The sequence below is a fragment of the Schistocerca cancellata genome, chromosome 9, assembly GCF_023864275.1.
Source record: "Schistocerca cancellata isolate TAMUIC-IGC-003103 chromosome 9, iqSchCanc2.1, whole genome shotgun sequence".
NCBI lineage: Eukaryota > Metazoa > Arthropoda > Insecta > Orthoptera > Acrididae > Schistocerca > Schistocerca cancellata.
This window is the reverse complement of record NC_064634.1, coordinates 186,334,578-186,354,735: the sequence shown is the minus strand read 5'-3', so window position 1 is coordinate 186,354,735 and position 20,158 is coordinate 186,334,578. Positions and strand designations below refer to the sequence as shown.

The window sequence follows — 20,158 nt, the reverse complement described above, 5'->3', positions numbered from 1 at the left end:
CGCGGTGGTCTAGCGGTTGTAGGCGCTCAGTCCGGAACCGCGTGACTGCTACGGTCGCAGGTTCGAATCCTGTCGCGGACATGGATGTGAGTGGTGTCCTTAGGTTAGTTGGGTTTAAGTAGTTCTAAGTTCTAGGGGACTGATGACTACAGATGTTAAGTCCCATAGTGCTCAGAGCCATTTGAACCATCTAATCTTCAGCATTTTTCTGTAGCACCACATTTCAAAAGCTTCTGTTCTCTTCTTGTCTAAACTATTTATCGAACACGTTTCACTTCCATACATGGCTACACTCCATACAAATACTTCCAGAAACGACTTCCTGACATTTAAATCTATACTCAATGTTAACAAATTTTTCTTCTTCAGAAACGCTTTCCTTGCCATTGCCAGTCTACATTTTATATCCTCTCTACTTCGACCATCATCAGTTATTTTGCTCCCCAAATAGCAAAACTCCTTTACTAATTTAAGTGTCTCATTTCCTTATCTAATTTCCCCGGCATCACCCGACTTAATTCGACTACATTCCATTATCCTCGTTTTGCTTTTGTCGATGTTCATCTTATACCCTCCTTTCAAGACACTGTCAATTTCGCTCAACTGCTCTTCCAAGTCCTTTGCTGTCTCTGACAGAATTGCAATGTCATCGGCTTACCTCAAAGTTTTTATTTCTTCTCCATGGATTTTAATACCTACTCCGAGCTTTTCTTTTGTTTCCTTTATTGCGTGCTCAATATACAGATTGAATAACATCGGGGGTAGGCTACAACCCTGTCACACTCCCTTCTCAACCACTGCTTCCATTTCATACCCCTCGACTCTTATAACTGCCATCTGCTTTCTGTACAAATTGTAAATAGCCTTTCGCTCCCTGTATTTTACCCCTGCCACCTTCAGAATTTGAAAAAGAGTATCCCAATCAACATTTTCAGAAGCTTTCTCCAAGTCTACAAATGCTAGAAACGTAGGTTTGCCTTGCCTTAATCTTTCTTCTAAGATAAGTCGTGGGTGTCAGTATTGCCTCACGTGTTCCAACATTTCAACGGAATCCAAACTGACCTTCCCCGAGGTCGGCTTCTATCAGTTTTCCCATTCGTCTGTAAAGAATTCGCAGTATTTAGCAGCTGTGACTTTTAGACTGATAGTTCGGTAATTTTCACATCTGTCAACACCAATCTTTGGGATTGGAATTATTATATTCTTCTTGACGTCTGACAGTATTTCGCCTGTCTCATACATCTTGCTCATCAGATGGTAGAGTTTTGTCAGGAGTGGCTCTCCCAAGGACGTCAGTAGTTATAATGGAATGTTGTCTACTCCGGGGCCTTGTTTCGACTCAGGTCTTTCAGTGCTCTGTCAAACTCTTCACGCAGTATCATATCTCCCATTTCATCTTCATCTACATCCTCTTCCATTTCCATAATATTGTCCTCAAGTACATCGCCCTTGTATAGACCCTGTATATACTCCTTCTACCTTTCTGCTTTCTCTTCTATGCTTATAACTGGGTTTCCATCAAAGCTCTTGATATTCATGCGAGTGGTTCTCCTTTCTCCAAAGTTCTCTTTCATTTTCCTGTAGGCAGTATCTATCTTACCCCTAGTGAGATAGCCTCTAAATCCTTACATTTGTCCTATAGCTATCCCTGCTTTGCCATTTTGCACTTCCTGTCGATATCATTTTTGAGATGTTTGTATTCCTTTTTGCCTGCTTCATTTACTGCATTTTTATATTTTCTCCTTTCATCAATTAAATTCAATATTTCTTCTGTTACCCAAGGGTTTCTACTAGTTGGTTGGTTGGTTTAAGGATTAAAGGGACCAAACTGCAGGGGTCATCGGTCCCGTTTCTACTAGTCCTCGTCTTTTTACGTATTTGATCCGTTGCTGCCTTCACTATTTCATCCCTCAAAGCTACCCATTTTTCTTCTACTGTATTTCTTTCCCCCATTCCTGTCAATTGTTCCCTTATTCTCTCCCTGAAACTCTGTACAACCTCCGGTTCTTTTACTTTATCCAGGTTCCACCTCCTTAAATTCCCACCTTTTTGTAGTTTCTTCAGTTTTATTATACAGTTCATAACCAATAGATTGTGGTCAGAGTCCACATCTACCCCTGGAAACGTCTTACAATTTAAAACATGGTTCCTAAACCTCTGTCTTACCATTAATAATCCATCTGATACCTTTTAGTATCTCCAGGGTTCTTCCACGTATACAACCTTCTTTCGTGATTCTTAAACCAAGTATTAGCTATGATTAAGTTATGCTCTGCGCAAAATTCTTCCAGATGGCTTCCTCTTTCATGTCTTACCCCCAATCCATATTCACCTCCTACGTTTCCTTCTCTCCCTTTTCCTACTCTCGAATTCCAGTCACCCATGACTATTAAATTTTCGTCTCCCTTCACTACTTGAATAATTTCTTTTATCTCATCATACATTCATCAATTTCTTCGTCATCTGCAGATTTAGTTGGCATATAAGCTTGTACTACTGTAGTAGGCGTGGGCTTCGTGTCTATCTTGGCCACAATAATGCGTCCACTATGCTGTTTGTAAAGGCTTACCCGTACTCCTATTTTTTTATTCACTATTAAACCTACTCCTGCATTACCCCTATTTAATTTTGTATTTATAACCCTGTACTCACCTGACCAAAAGTCTTGTTCCTCATGCCACCGAACTTCACTACTTCCCACTATATCTAACTTTAACGTATCCATTTCCCTTTTTAAATTTTCTGACCTACCTGCTCGATTAAGGGATCTGACATTCCGCGCTCCGATCCGTAGAACGCCAGTTTTCTTTCTCCTGATAACAACTTCGTGTTGAGTAGTCCCCGCCCGGGCCTCGACAACTTGTTCCATATGTAATGGCATCGACACATACAACGTGCGAATGGCGCCTGTGATATAGCCATTCATGCTGCATTCACCTGGTTCCAAAGGTCATCTGTGGTGGTTGCACTGGGTCACTCATACACCCATCCACCCACCTATACACACACACACACACACACACACACACACACACAAAACATTACACCGTAGCATACGCCCTGGCGTTCATTTCATCCCACAAAACATGTACAACAGAAACACAATTCTATAGGAGAGTCTGCACAAACAACAACGTATATTGAACACACACCACTGTCTGTATGTAGAATTGTAGCCCAGATCTACAAAAAACTGTGGCTGACTCAGAGGAGAATTCCTCCCGTCAGTGCACGAGAATGTGCCCGCCAAATTAGTCAATTTAATAACACTTAAAAGACGTCGACATCGAAACAACACAGAAGCCAAGCCATGAAAGTATCGAGAACGGTTACTGCCTTCTGACTTACTGTTCGAGACAGCGCAGAACGCGACTCTGCTTTGTGTATTAACACACACTGGTTGCATAATGATAAAGTCAGAAAATATTACAGTGAATATTTAGAACGAATGGTGAAAACGCCTTATGAACTGCGTTACAAAAGCAATCGAGAATACTAACAAAAGGCCTATTTAGCTAAAGGCCAGTAATTACTGATGCACAGAGCGAATAGTGACAGAGCGTACAGAGCATATCACGAAGGAATACGCCTTTAAAATAGTCATCAGCGTAGGTCTTGCAGCTTTGACAGTAATAAAGATGAACTCTTCTTATGTCTATGATCAATAACGATACTGCAGAAGAGCTCTAAATACTGCTTATTGCTAATTCTCACCACTACCGGTATATATTATTCTTATTCAACATTGTTATTGTGAATCTCCGTTTGGTAGTTAAGTGGGTACATGATGTAATGCTGATGGATGTATTGATATGGGCAGCACTGCTGTTGATTTTCGACAACAGGAGCCTATGTGTCGTCACGGGGTTTCCTTTTCTCCCTTTCTCTCATTCCTCCTTCATTCACGGAAACACACACAGCACTGCACTGTCCAAGCACTCATTACACCCACCCACGCAAGTTCACTTAACTCTCATCAAGAGTCAGTTACGTTTTTGTGATTTACAACAGCTGAGTACTCCATATTGGTCGCAAGTTTTCACGATAGCATCTTTCTTAAGAGACGTCGAAGCAGGTACATTTTAAACCCCGTAATATCTTCTAGGTGATTTGGCAGCGCAGTAGTTATTGTAGTTTCTTTTTCTTTTTTAATCTCTCTTCTTTTTTTTTTTAAATAATAAGTATTAGAAACAAGTAATTACACGTAACTTATAACTATCCAAGGGATACGTCGGACCCGCGAATCGCCACTATCAGTGATTGCAGACCGAGCGCCGCCACACGGCAGGTCTAGAGAGACTTCCTAGCACTCGCCCCAGTTGTACAGCTGACTTTGCTAGCAATGGTTCACTGACAAATTACGCTCTCATTTGCCGAGACGATAATTAGCATAGCCTTCAGCTACGTCATTTGCTACGACCTAGCAAGGCGTCATTACCAGTTACTATTGATGCTGTAAAACATGTACCGTCAAGAGCGATGTTCACCATTTATGGATTAAAGTTAAGTATTCCAGCAGCTACGTACGTTTTTTGCTAGTCTAATTTCCTTGACCTGTTCCAGACCTCACGCCAGCCTGCGTGAGCTAAAACGCGTGCCTTTCGGCTTCCTCTCATAGTGGGTTGGCTGTCTTGCCAATCCACAACACACATAATTTAGTATGGCTGTCGATCTTCTGGTACAGTCTCTCAATTTATTTATCATATTGTTTCGATGACATAACACAACAATGAGAAATTAATGATTTTACTGAACAATGTACTGCTAAGCACAAATAAATGCAGAGCCGAATATTCCAGAAAATGAAACAAGGGAGTCTATTAAATGGCGGATTAACTAATTCGATCAGTGTAGTCACTGAGAATTTTGCTTGCTCCAGATACAGTAACCAACATTTATAACCAGTTGAAAAAGGCAAAGAAAAGGAAGAATGGGGTTAAAGACAACTGTAAAAGTGACAAATAAGGAAGTTTCACTGTAAAACAAGTAAATCTGGTTTATATTGTTTCATATGGCTAACTGTTCGATGAAGGTTAGAGTTTGCGACATCATCGAGTCATAGGTGGAGCGATCATCGTTGAACAACGAAAGGGAAGGAAATAGGCTGTCGTACTGGTATAGAAATTATCATGTGATTTTCAACGGTCACTGTAGCCTACACCCATTTACATCTCAACACTCGCAGGAAGCGTTTTTCGGAACCAAAATCGGGATAAGACCTGTAGGGTTTGAACAAAGATTCACATGAATACGATTCTAGTGCCTTAACTAGTGCGTTGAATCATTCAATGAGAGTTGGTGACGTGGAGTTCATCTTCACTGCCGTTAAACAGAATACAAAACTGATCACACAGAAAAAAGAATGAGGAGAAAAGATGAGGCAAAGGGGGAGTGAGAATATTTACGACGGACTGTTAGTGATGTCTGTTCTTCTCATAGTGAGTCACTCTATTGATGGTAATTTTGGTACGTATGATACTGTTGGTTGTCGTCTTGTTAGTAGTTGATGCGTTAATCGTAGTTTTGCTGGTTTTCAGTTCGAATCTTGTATTGATGAAAAATCGATCTAATATATCTGCAGCAACAGAACAAAACTTCACGTGTTGGTTGAATTAATTCCTGTCCATAATTTAAGGAATCGTCGCATTCAACGACACAACACGAGTCACTTTGTTAATGTCTACAATAAAAGGTGCCTTAGCCGCATTAAGGTACATGACGCAAATATAGTGGCGCAAAATAAACCAGAAAGCCTGTCACGGGCAGTGCGTGATTGTACTGTATGTGATGATTCTCCGTTGTCCGAATACAAAACGTCACTGCGCTGAGTGACGCCCTCCCATGGAAATACAGGGTACACAACGGCTCCTGCGTGGCTTGTGGTAGCGGCTCCTACTACCAGACAGGTATCCTCTCTAGGTCGGCAGTGGTCCGCATCGTAATCTGAGGTCTGGAGCCTTCCACAATATAGAGCTTCCAGCATACAGAGCTTCCAATTTGCTTACCAAGTCCGAGTAGGTGGTTACTATAGGCGAGTGTCACAAGCTGCGACACAGTCGTGAATAAAAACAGTGATCCAGGAAATGTACTATTTGTTTCTTTTGTCTCAGTCTGCGACAGCAAAATCTTCAGATTATGTTCTCCGGTCTGTGGTGGAAATGTTCATATCTATTTAAAACATACCCTACAGAATTACAAAATGGTTCGAATGGCTCTAAGCAGTATGGGACTTAACATCTGAGGTCATCAGTCTCCTAGACTTAGTACTACTTAAACCTAACTAACCTAAAGACATCACACACATCCATGCCTAAGGCAGGATTTGAACCTGCGACCGTAGCAGCAGCGCGGTTCCGAACTAAAGCGCCTAGGACCGCTCGGCCACAGCGGACGGCTACACAATTACATTAAGATATGTATATATGTCTATTTTAATAATATATAATTATATTAAGATGTGTGATGATCATCCTCAGGCCAGTTAAAAACATATTCTATGTAATTTTATTAGGATACGTAAATATAAAATCATACTAATGATTATAATTATATAGAACATATTATTGATATAATTATTAACACAATAATAATTTTATTAATATATTTTAAATATGTTGATAAAATTATATAGGAATATCCTGATTTAATTATATAGGATAGTTTTAAACAGATCAGAAGACGGTCACCACAGTCAACAGGTAGTCTGACAACAATTTCCGTAATTACTGACTGTATAAAAGAAACAAATGACAGACACTATCGCGGTGTGATCGAGAAATGTCTTATGTCAGATGTAACCTAGACCTGTGAGTTCCACGAAAGAGGTGCACAAAGCACAGAAGTACATAATTCTGTGCAGAGCACAACTCTGAAATTATGTGAGAAACAATGTGGCTTGTGCGCTCTGAGACGTCGTTATTACCGTATGGATCTCTTTCCGCAATACTAACAGGACTGTAACAGGTGTCGGCCATTGTGACTGAGTGGTTCTAGGTGCTTCGGTCTGGAACCGCGCGACCACTACGGTCGCAGATTCGACTCCTGCCTCGGGCATGGACGTGTGTGATGCCCTTAGGTTAGTTAGGTTTACGTAGTTCTAAGTCTAGGGGACTGATGACCTCAGACGTTAAGTCCCATAGTGCTCAGAGCCATTTGAACCATTCTGAACTGCAACAGGTGCTAGGGGCGTTGTAGACAAACGGTGAGAGACACTCTCCAAACTAAACTGCTGCTCAGCCATAAACGAGATGTTATCCGACTGTCCCTGAGTTCGTTCACAGGGATCGGGACCCTACATTCTGGGAGCCACACAAGGCCGCCGTGTTAGGGGAACACATCTGCAGGTTCTTGAACTAGACATAGCAAACTCTCGAAGTTAGCGATGCACGGTCTGGAGATGTGTGACCGACTGCTGCAACGTCTTCGGCTAGGATAGGTGACGTGCGGGTTGGACATATTTGCGAATTTAAAGTCATTGCACTTGGTTGACTTTACCTACACATTGAGTGAATTCTTCCTTCACCTTGAAATCTTCTCCATAGACATGAAATTACACAAAGTGAACTTCCAACTTCCAGAATACTTCATCTTGACTGTTGAGGCTTCTTATCTGCCAAACGTCTAACTGCATGTAATGTCATCCACGTGTGTTTACTACTCCTTCCTAAAACTAATATACTGTGTGCCATATACTCGCAACATGCGGTCCCATCTACTATACCAGAAACCGCTTTTATTACTTACAGTTTAAGTCAGATGAAGCAGTTCCGCAATCGCATAAAATATATATATAATTTTTTGGTGAATCTCGGAGCTTACTTAAAATGTTGTACTGAGTGATCTGGACAAGTCTTAAGGTTTCATGTTCCGCTGCAGTACCTGGTATATGAAGGCGAGCATGTAGCCCATACCAGAAGAGGCGTCGAACGGGTACCAGGTGCTGATCATGAGCCTGGGGACCTCCTCGGTGATGGTCTCGTTGGCGTTGTCGGGGTCGGGCACCTCCCGCGTGGAGTCGCCCATGAAGGTGATGGAGGTCCAGGACACGACGCTGAGCGCCGTCACGGACACCACGTACATCACGAGCCGGCGCATGCGCACCACCGACAGCTGGTGGAAGCGCGCCTGCGAGCAAGTGGGCAATCCTTACAACTGCTGCTCACACTCACTCAAGCCGGGGCGACTCCACCGTGTTTCCCTACACAGGCTCCCGGCCCCATCAACAGCTCCCTGAAAAATAGGAAAATTCATAGCTCAACGGTTAGTCTTCTGGTAAACCTTCCGGGATGTAAGGTCGTGGTCCATGAAACTCTTCAGCTCCTAACGTTTCGTGTTTCAGAGGGGTGTTTCTCCTCCGGTGAGTCTTGCCGACCGGAGGAGAAACACCCCTCTGAAGATGTCCAGCGCAGCTCTGGACGAAACGTTAGGAGCTGAAGAGTTTCATGGACCACGACCTTACATCCCGGAAGGTTTACCAGAAGATATGTCATCCGGTCGTGAAAGCCTTCATACTGTGATCAACGGTTAGTGTTGAATAATAAACATGTTCAAATGTTAGGTACAATCTGAACCTTGTCCATTGTAGCAGCAAAGGCCCATATTCCATCACTGTGCCACTAAGGAAAAAAGTCGTTGATGAAACACTGAAATACTGTGTGACATAGGTAAAAACCCCTTATTCTTCGACAACGTCTGTTTTTAAGTCAATGTATCCAGTTTTTGCATTGTGTACATTCAGCTGCTGCATTTACTTTCTGTCAGGCCTTCAAAATAATCATCTACAGATGCTGTACGTCTCTTTATTAGACTTTCTTCTGTCATAGGTTTCTTTACGTGTGGGACTATGTGTAAGTCAGTATCTAGTGAATGAGGTGGATATTCCATCACTTCGTACGTTAATTCTTTTGGGATTTTTCTTTATCGAAGAACATAATTAGATAGGTACAAGTATCAGTTCGGGAGAGAGGAGGATACTTCGAATTACCGACACCTAAATCATACTGTACGGACCAGCGTCATCTGGAAGAAAAAAATCTGTTCGTATGGGTCATCCTCTCAATTTTTTGAAGAAGAATTACGTTTTTTATAATGGTTTCGCCTAATGACTCTTGTGTTCGTGACTCCCTCCTTCCCATCTTTAAATGGGAATTACCGTGCGATTGTTCCTACTGCTGCTTTCCAATGATGAATTACGGGCAAGGTCTGGATGTATCTTCTATTAGGCAAGTTGTACGCTAACGTCTACCCTTTACAATTCTATTCAGTACCTCCTCAGGAGTTACACGTTCCACCCAGCATTTTTCTGTAGCACTACATTCCAAAACCCTTTATTGTCTTCTTATCTATATTGTTTATCGTCCACGTTTTACTTGTGTTCTAGGCTACGTCTCGGAGAAATACCTTCAGAAATGACTTCCCAGGACGTAAATTTATATACGGTGTTAGCAAATTTCAGGTGTTCAGAAACGCTCTACTTGCTTTTACCGCAATCAACTTCAGCCAAGGTCAGTTGTTTTGCTGCTCGAATAACGAAACTTAGAGTCTCATTTCGTAATTTAATTCCCTCAGCATCGCCTAATTTAAAGGAAGTGCATGCCGTTACCCTTGTTTTACTTTTGTTGGTGTTCATCTTATATTCTGTTTTCGTGACGCTATCCATTCCATTCAACTGCTCTTCCAGATGTTTTGTTTCTCTCACAGAATTACAATGTCAATGGCAAAATTCAAAGTTTTTATTTCTTGTCTCTAAATTTTAATTCCCTTTCCAATTTTTCGTTTTAATCAAAGCTTTGTCAATGTTTTGCATAACAGTGGGATCGACTGGAACCTCTCAACTATTGCTTCCCTTCCATGTCGTTCGAAATTTATGACTATAGTCTGGTGTTTTGTACGAGCTATCTATAATCTGTTGCTCCCTGTGTTTTGTCCCTGCTACCTTCAGATTTTTAAAAATACTGTTTACTCAATATTGTCAAAGGCTTCCCCTAAATCTATAAATTCTAAACATATATAGGTTTCCCTTTCTTCACTGTTTCTTTTAAGTAAAGTCATAGACTCAATACTGACTCGCATGTTCCTAGGCTTCTCCGGAACCGAGACGCATCTACCCTGAGGTAGGTCTCTGACAGTTTTTCCATTCTTGTGTAAATAGTTCGTGTCAGAATTTTTCAAACGTGATTTATTAAACTAACGTTTCTATATTATTCACATCTGTCAGCGCCTGGCTTCTCGCGAATTGGAATTGTTACATTCATCTTGATGCCTGAAAATATCTTAGTAGCCTCATATTGATTACAGTAATAAATGCCCGAGTTTGTGAAGAATGGTACTTACGTGCACAAAACATTTTCAAACTTTGCAAACGAGTTGCTGTGCTCAACACACTGCTGTGAAAAATTAAAGCAACAAACCGAAATTTTGCAAGACTGCGTTTATTTTTCCACAGAACAGTATAATGAGATATAGTAAAGTAGAAACGATATAAAGAATACAGAACGTAAACAACTGCAACATGCATAACGGTAGACAAAAATGTTCTTCGTTTTTTCCAACTTAACGGATTTACACAAACATTTCGACAACTGGTTAATGCGCTCAGTATGGGGTGTGAGCACCTCTGGCAGCAATACAGGTCTGCCAAAGGATAGGGCATGCTGTGAATTATGTCATCAGTCTCATGTTGAGGTAATAACGCCCATTCTTCCTGTAGCCTTGCTCGCAAGTATTGGAGAGTGGTTGGTGGATGCTGACATGATGCAACCGTGTCCTTAATGGATCCCAAACGTGCTCTTTGGGATTCAAATCGGGAGAGCCAGCAGGCCATTCCACGCGTACAATATTTTCTGTTTCCAAGAAGACGCCAACCACGTGTGCCCTATGATGTCGAATAATACCGTCTAGCAACACGAAGTTTGGGCCCACAGCACTTCGCAACAACCGCACATAAAGTCCCAAGACTTAAACCGTGCAATTTCGTGAAGACGTGTTCGAGTGGTGAACATAACATTTGCCCACACCATTAGGGATCATCCTCGATATCTGTCCCTTTCCACAATGGCTGGGTCGCGAAATGGTGTTCCACGTTCCCTTCAGATGCGAATCTGCCGAGAATCACTACTCAGACCAAATCGTAAAAAGAACGTTGGCCTGCTGTTCGAACGTCCAGGTGGCATGTTGACGGCTCCACTCTAGACGTTCCCTTCTGTGAAGACGCGTGAGGGGTACACATACAGCAGGCCTCCGACAGTAAAGGCCACTCTGTCGAAGCATTCTGTAAACCGTTTGATTCGCTACAACTCGCCCAGTGGCTGCTGCGAGGTCAGATGCCAGTTGCCGTGAGGTTCTAAGGCGGTACTGTCGTGCCCTTACAGCCACATAATGGTTGTCTCTTTCTGATGTTACACGTGGTCTGTCCTGCCCTGATTTTCGGGATACAGTTTCGCTCTCTATACACTGTCACCACATCCGAAAAACAACGGAGAGCCGTCGGGCCACATCAGTTTGCGAGTGTCCTGCTTCCATTCTTCCCGTGGCCTTCCACCATAGAGAGATTGATAGGCGTCTTCTCTGTGCCATACTGCATCGTCTGTGATTGTGTACACAGCGATTGTGAATGTGAAGCTACCGGTCAAACACTATCCCGTTTAATAAGTGCCCCACGTTATCAAAAATGGTTCAAATCGCTCTAAGTACTATGGGACTTAATATCTGAGGACATCAGTCTCCTGCTGCGCAGGATTAGCCGAGCGGTCTAAGGCGCTGCAGTTATGGACTGTGCGGCTGGTCCCGGCGGAGGTTCGAGTCCTCTTTCGGGCATGGGTGTGTGTATTTGTCCTTTGGATAATTTAGGTTAAGTAGTGTGTAAGCTTAGGGACTGATGACCTTATCAGTTAAGTCCCATAAGATTTCACACACATTTTTTCATCAGTCCCCTGGACTTAGAACTACTTAAACGTGCATCACACACATCCATGCCCAAGGCAGGATTCGAACGTGCGACCGTAGCAGCCGCGTGGTTTCGGACTGAAGCGCCTAAGAACCGCTCGACCACAGCGGCCGGCCCCTACGTCATCGTTGGCGTGGTTGTTCGTTGAGCAGAATGATATCTTCAGTGCAGGACACGACCGTTCGGGCATCTGTTTACAGTTTATATGATTATACCGTGAATTAGATACAGGTCCTGGAAATAGTGGTTTGTTGATTTAATTTTTGGACACCAGTGTGTTTGACATTAAGTATGTAAACGAGAAAAGGTTTAGAAATGGTATTAAGTTTTGTTTAATATTTTCTAGAAGTCGCTAAATGCTCTCCTTATCAGACACTGGATGAGAATAGTCAGGCTAATTGCGCTCCTTTCGAAGCAAAATCTAGTTTCTCACTCATCTCAGTGTTCCTGACTTCGTATCTCCTAAACTACATGTTGTACAATAATACAGCTTTGTTGTTCGTTCTGTAAAAGTGCTTACTGTGTGCAAAATAATTTGCGAATAGAGTTAGCAGTAAAGAAATAATAAATTAAAACCTCATTCCTGATGCTGAAGTTCTAGTGGATGAAAAGCTGAAACGTAGAACGCGATGAACTTGTCCATTTTCATCATTTTCTGGGAGGTACCAGAGAGAAAATATTTGGCAAAGGTTTGAAATTATGTACGAAGTTTTTTGGAAGTCGCTGAGTGGTCTCATTCCCAAATACCGGATAAATATAATCTGGGTAATCTGAAGGCCATGAGTTATGCTGCCTCGAGACATGTAGATAGTTATAACTGTAACGTTTAAGTTGTGTTAGACATTTAACAGAAGATTATAGCCCTTAATGAGCATATTATGAAAGCCTTTTAAATTTTTAAATTCGGTCATTAGTTACGCGATATATTGAGAAGCTGCTATGGAAGCAGTTAAATAGGCGACCAGCAACTGGAATAGTGCACCATGAACCAAGTTAGCCGTTTGGTGACAGAGATGTCAGATGAAATAGTTTTTTCAATTCTCTCCCGAGAATTTCAACACATCTCAAGAAATATCGTGTAGTACACGTGACTTTCAATGCTCTGCCAAATTCTTTTAGCAGTATCGCATCGCCCCTCCTCTTCATTTTCTCCCTTTTACACTTCTACAATATTGTCTTAAAGTAAGTTTGCTTGTACAGTTCTTTTAAATACACTGCCGGAAAACAAATTATTACGCCCTTCTAGAGATATCCAATTCACTCAAGATTTATTGTCGCAACGGTGCATATGGAGTACATGAAACGATTACATTTACAGATCAATAGCACAAGCGGGTGTGAGCTTGCTAAAACACGCATATTAGTACGTGCTGTAGCCCCCACGGGCGGGAATGCAGGTGCTGACTCGAGTATCCAGTCCATCGTACATATGGCGAATATTATCCTGGGATACACTGTGGCGAACCTGCTCGACCTGTTCACGTAGTTCTGTGAAAGTTGGTTGACTGGTCGTAAGAGTCACTTCTCGTTCCATCACATCCCACACATGCTGGATTGGAGGCAAGTCCGACCGTCATGCTGGCCAGGAAAGTTGCTGCACGTCTCACAGAACACGATGAGTTTCACGACCAGTGTGTGGGTGAGCATTATCGTGATGGGACAGTACGTCAGGTTTCTGACGCAAGAACAGCAAAAGAACGGGTGTAACAACACTCTGCACGTATCGAGCGCTGGCTAGCCTCCCCTGCAGAAACACCAACGGCGAACGAGTGTTGTAGCTATCACACCCAGACAATAAGGCTTTGGGTGGGGCAATGTGTCTTGGAATTATGTGCTCTACAAGACAAAGCTCGAAAACGCCTCTATGGTACGAGCAAATGACCATCACTTGCCTACAGGCAGAATCTGCTTTCGTCGCTGAAGACCACGGTGCGCCATTTCATCTTCCAACTGATCCTCTGACGTCACCAGTCGAGCCATGTGTGGAAGGCGGTCTAGAGGTGTGCGTGCCCAGATTCTCACTGCTAATACACGATTTATAACAGTTCGTGTTGACACGTATGGGCTCACTGTACCTCTTATCTATGCTGTCGTAGCTGTACGGTCTGCCACTGCTGGCCTTACAATACTACGATCCTGGCGAGCATCTGTGCTGCGTGAACGTCCAGAACCACTACTGTTGGTGTAAAAGAATGTTCACGTGACCACTGATACCAGCATCCTTGCAAAGCTGACGCAGCGCGTCCAACTTGTGTGACAGTTCTCCGAAAGGACCATCAAACCACCCGGAAGGCCCTAATTTGACTGCTTTCAAACTCGATCGGTTGATTGTGTCTCCACGTTTGTCTGCTTGCTTCACACGTTTGCCCACATTGAACCTTCTGGATATGAACAATCCCTATTGAAAGGAAAACATAGATGGCGCTCTGGTAGTTACGCCATTACATAGAGACAATTATGAAAACATCTACTATCCTCTACGTGGCATATGCTGTCACCGGATCGAAATCGACATCGTCTTTCCAGGCGCACAATTGTTTTTCCAGTTGTATATTTATTCCATTTAATCCTTCTCTCGCTTGATTAACACTGGCCTGCCACCACGGCTCTTAGTGCTTAATACAGCCATTTCTCTTTTCTTCTAAGGTCCCTCCAATTTTCCTGTTGGTATTACACATCTTTTCCACAGACATACTGCTTTTACAGCATTGTATCCTCTAGCAACTTCTCATTTGTCATTTCGCATATTCTGTCAGTCTCATTGTTTAGATGTCTGTATTACCTTTTGTATTCACATGCTGCACTTACATATTTTCTCCATTCATTTATTAAATTCAATATCTCGTGTATTATCCAAGTATTTCTCCTGTGACTAACCTTTTTATCTATTTGATACTCTGTTATTTCGTCTGTCAAAGCTATTCATTCGTCTTCTGTTATGTCCCTGCCCCTGTTTCAGGTAACAGTTGCCTGATACTCCCGTTGAAATTTCTAACAATCTCTAGTTCTTTCGAGTTTTTCAATTCTCGTCCTCTAAATTTCCTAACTTCCTGCAATTGGTTCAGTTTTAATCGGAAGTTCATAACAAATAATTTATGGTCAGAGTACATATGCACGCCTGAAAATGTTTTGCAGCTTAAAATCTGTTTTCAGTCTCTTTTCCCGGTGTGTGTCCTGGTGTCTTCAGTGTACGCAACCTTCTTTCATAATTATTATAGTAAGTGTTAGCAATTATTGAATGTTGCTCTGCGTAAAATGCTGCCAGGCTCCTCATTATTACATTCCTTTCTCCCAGTTCGTGTTCTATTTTTCATTATTTTTCTTTTCTTGCTATCGAATTCTGTGCCCCCATTTTCATAAAATTTTTGGCCACTTAAATATCTGAATAATTTCTTTTATTTTATCATAAATTGTGATGTATGTATGCAGACTGAAGCGACACAGGGAAACTTCTAACAAGGTAAAGATTCGTAATCGGGTCATCATAAATTCTGAAAATCTCTTCTTCATCTAGGAGCTGGTGGACACAGAGAATTGTACTAGTGTAGTGGATGTTGGATTTGTATCTATCTAGCCTAGTATTATGCGTTCACTACATTGTTCACAGTAGATTGCTTGCAGTCCTGTGTCATTACTCATTATTAGGCCTACTCCTGTATTACTTCTTTTTCATTTTGTGTTGATTACCCTGTACTTATCTGACCAGAAGTCATGTTCTTCTTGTCACTGCACGTCACCAAATCACACTATATTTTCCCGTAAATTCAAGGTAGCCACTTTTTTGTTGAAATTCTCTAATCCATCTACCGAGTTACACTATTTAGCATATCTCGTTCCAACACGTAGAATGCCAGTTTTCATTTCCCGGTTGACAACATCCTTCTAAGTATTCTCCTCCGGGAACGCAATGTTATGAATTTATCGACGGGGGGTTGGTTCTAGAGGAGAGAATTCGGTGTCATGATATCGTATGAATAATTTATGAATTGAACGAATCTAGTCAGCAGGAATATAGTTAGGGGTAGTACGTTATTTTATCTGTGTTAATAATTTTTTTAGTGAAAGCAGGGGGATTATGCATTTTAAAACCGCGAAGCTTTACGGTGATACGTAATTCAGTTGTTTATAAGGCAAGCCTAAGCAGGGGAAATATTATTTATTTCAAAACATATCCGTAAAAGTAAATATCCATACCATCGTAGAACTGGAAAACAGATACTGTCTACAGATAGTACGAACTGACATCTCTACAAGCAATACTACAGGTGAACGTATATTTACGGTAATGTAAAGATTTGCGTATAAACTCTCATTACCAGTTGAATTATTAAGAGGAGAGAGTATACTAAAAGCGACAGCTTCTCTTACGAATGTTGCACTTTACTTATACAAAACTCCTTTTTCTGCTTAGAGATGCCTTAGTATAACAGTGATCATCATCTGACGTCGAAAGATATTGGTTATGTCAAAGATTATGAGGCTGACCAAATAATGAGCCATCGTATAACACAGAGAAATTCAGTAATTCCGATGTAGAAAATAAAAAAGACACTATACAAATTATTCGGAAGCGTTGCCCTGAGCATAAATTAGGGACTCAACTATATAAACAAATAAATCATCTTCTGTCCCCATTTTACTTCATGCACTACGCAGTGAGAAAATTCTAGTTTTTTCCATATATTTCGGGGCGTCCATAACAAATGAAACATTGAAATACGAATGACACAAGAATTAATTTTATCTGATGATCGTTTTCAGTTGATAAAAACTGCAATCCAATTTCTCTCTGTAGCAACGCCAAGGAACCACGAAACGCCTAATATCAGGCCAAGCGGCAACCCGATAGGTCTCCGAGTACTCGGGTGTCACAGCCTCCTAAACAATAACGGCGCACTCTGCTGTATACCTGACGCAGAATGTTAATACCTGTATGAATATGTAATATTTTCGCCGTCTGCGAAGTTAAAAGATGATGTAAAACGAGTGTCCTTTAGCACCATCTTGAGCTTATTAACACAAGGTAAAAAGAGCTGATGACGAACAACTCACTTACTAACCACACAACGTAAGGTCTGCTACTACCACTATTACTACTACTACTACTACTACTACTACTCCTACCAGCTTGTTAAATATGGCAATGAACTCGTTCAACTACTTTTGGGAAATCAGTTCCTACAGAGCTTCAAAGCTCTTGAGTACTTAGTTTTCTGTTTCTGATTAATCTCATGCACAAATCCTATGCCAATTGATCAAAGTTCTTTTTGCTCGAACAGTCTACGGGTTTACTGCCGATCCATAGTGTCGAACGGGCACAATATTTCGGCGATCGGACATGTCGCCATCGTCAGGTGCGCTGACGGACTGAGATCTTGAGAGCGGGTGGCCGTCTTAAATCCTCTCCCCCTCCGAGGCGTTCTCCCCGCGGTCCGCGCCGCGCTTCAGCGGTCGTTGCGACGCTGGCGTCGGCGTCTGTGGTGGCGTCGGTGTAATTGGCTCATCCGTCCTGGTCGACCGTTCGTTTTTTTGCTGAGCGTCTTTTTAATTCGACTCAGTGCTGGTTCCCATGCCTTGCTGAAGCTATAGCCGCAATCTAGGTTAATGAGTCCGTCCCTGTTACGAATTTCGATAGCCTCTCTAAAGACACTGTCCCAGTATTTAGATGTCTGTGCCAAGACCCTGGTATGTTGGTAGTCCATTTCGTGATTTTCGGACAAACAGTGCTCTGTGACTGCCGACTTGTTGATGTACCTAAGTCGAGTGTGCCTCCGATGTTCTCGGCAACGATCTTCGATGGTGCGCACTGTCTGTCCAATGTGTCTTTCCACATTGACTCTGAATCTGGTATATGCCGGCTTTCAGCAAACCGAGATCTTCTTTGACACTTCCCAATAGTGCTTATGTTTTATTGGGTGGGCAAAATACAGTTCCTACTCGGTATTTCCTCAATATGCGTCCTATTTTCCCCGATAGTGCGCCAGTATACGGTATATAGGCAGTGGCTATCTCTTCCTCCGTGACTTCTTCCGTCTCCACAAGCTGTACTTTAGAGGTGGGGCAGAAAGCGCACCTGATCAGCCATTCCGAGTACACGTTTTTCCGGAATACAGTTTTGAGGTGCTTGGGGGAGACTCTCTGCGTCAGAGATGGTGCGCGCCATGTGCACCAGTGTTTTAGGCACCTCATTCCTCTGCTAGGGGCGGTGGCAGCTATCCGCATGCAAATACAGGTCGGTGTGCGTTTTCTTCCCGTATACCCCGTGGCCCAGGGTGCCATCCGCTCTTCTTTTGACTATGACGTCCAGGAATGGTAAATCTTCCTTCTGCTTCGGTCTCCATAGTGGTCCAGGGTGCCATTCGCTTTTTTTTTTTTTTTTTTTTTGCCATAACGTACAAGAATGGTAATCTTCCTTCTGCTTCGGTCTCCATTCATTCAACTTACTGTGAAGATGAAGCAGGATATTTATTTCAAGACTGCCGGTGACCAATTGATGCTCTTTCACCTACATCTTCATGATGATTATGCTGTGATGATTCACACCTTCCAAGATCACAACAGCCGTGTATTAACAGGGCAGCATGCATCCGGTCCTGCTTTGACGAACGCTCAGGCGTGTTACCAAAGCATGACTGATGCGCTAAGTCAACTGTCCTTAATTCAATTAAAAATATCTGGGACTATTTCTAACAGCTTGTGCAACGCAATAATCTCCATTCAGGTAACTTTGTAGCTCTAAAATGTCTAATGACCAAAAAATGGCTTCAGATAGATGTAGCATACTCGATCAAACCAATGGACCCTCTTCCTCTGCAAACTGAGGCCAAACGGAGAGGGTGAAATGCAGTAGTTTACAAGAAAACCGCCATTCAGCTGCAGCACGTTAATTTTAATTTTAATTATTCACCTTGACATGCTTCGCCATTTTAACAAGGCATGTTCCCTCGGTGTCCTAGAACGTTATATGATATTTTCTCGTTCTCACACAATCGCTATATTTAAATCGGTCATGGAATTTTTTTCTAATAAAATGGAAAGTTACTCTCTCTCTCTCTCTCTCTCTCTCTCTCACACACACACAAACACACACACACACACACACACACACATGTTCTATACCTTCGGTACTATGTTTTTCTGTTACGGGAATATGCATCATTGATCAACAGTTTTGAAATTTCAGCTGGCCGAGAGAGTCCTACTTCTGGAGTTGCGTCCATGTCGTTTAGGCGCCGACAGGGTTCGCGACTGCGCCATTCAGCTCTGCCGGCCGGAGTGACCGTGCCGTTCTAGGCGCTACAGTCTGGAGCCGAGTGACCGCTACGGTCGCAGGTTCGAACCCTGCCTCGGGCATGGATGTGTGTGATGTCCTTAGGTTAGTTAGGTGTAATTAGTTCTAAGTTTTAGGCGACTGATGACCTGAGAAGTTAAGTCGCATAGTGCTCAGAGCCAATCAGCTCTGCAGTGGCTTTTGCAGCTGTCGTCCTCTTACTTTTTGTCGCGATCCTCAACAATGACCGTCTGGTTCTATTAGTCAACGCACACTTTTTTCGCGTTCTGACATAGCGGAAGACGTTTATCCTTTTTCCCTGTAATCAGTATAAAACTTCGATACGGTGTGTTTTGAAACACCAGAAATTTCGGCTTCCTGGAAGAAACCGCAATACGAGCACCGTGGATATGTCTGCGTTCGAATTCACTTCGCTGCTACACAATGCTCTCATAACTTAACAGAACACTGTTTTGTGACCACGATTGACACCTGTAACGTATTGAGACCAATGCTCTAGTACCCTTTCTTGGTCAGGTCCAACAGTGTAACCCGCACGCTTAGCCAGCACTCATTATGTTCAGGCGTCCATTTCTCTACGTATTTCCATATTTTTGTCCATTCTCTGAACAGTCAAACAAAAATATGTGAAAGCAAAAACTGGGAAAGCCGGCTACACTTACAAAAGAAATTGACGCGGAAAACGGCAGTTAAAGTGTTGTGTTACGAAAACACAGTAACGCTACGAAAAGTTGGTTGCTTTAAACCGGTTTGCCACGTGATGGAATTTGGTTTTCAAATAATTAAACGCGCACCTGTATAAAAAAACTTCCATGAGCTCTTTTTAAAGCTATAAAGAATATGCAACAACGAAAAACTCATGCAATATTCCAGCCACTCACTGAAGTTACCTGGCTAAAAAGCGAAACGCGCGTAGGTGTATA

General features: G+C 42.4%; 1 protein-coding gene across 1 annotated transcript in view; it reads right to left on the bottom strand.

The window, feature by feature from the left end:
- The window catches only part of LOC126100723 (odorant receptor coreceptor), a 338,496-nt gene that overhangs the window by 207,498 nt on the left and 110,840 nt on the right, over positions 1-20,158 (bottom strand). The window contains exon 3 of the mRNA XM_049911343.1: positions 7,879-8,124. Within this exon, the coding sequence (XP_049767300.1) occupies positions 7,879-8,124 (246 nt within the window). The remainder of the gene's footprint in view (positions 1-7,878; positions 8,125-20,158) is intronic.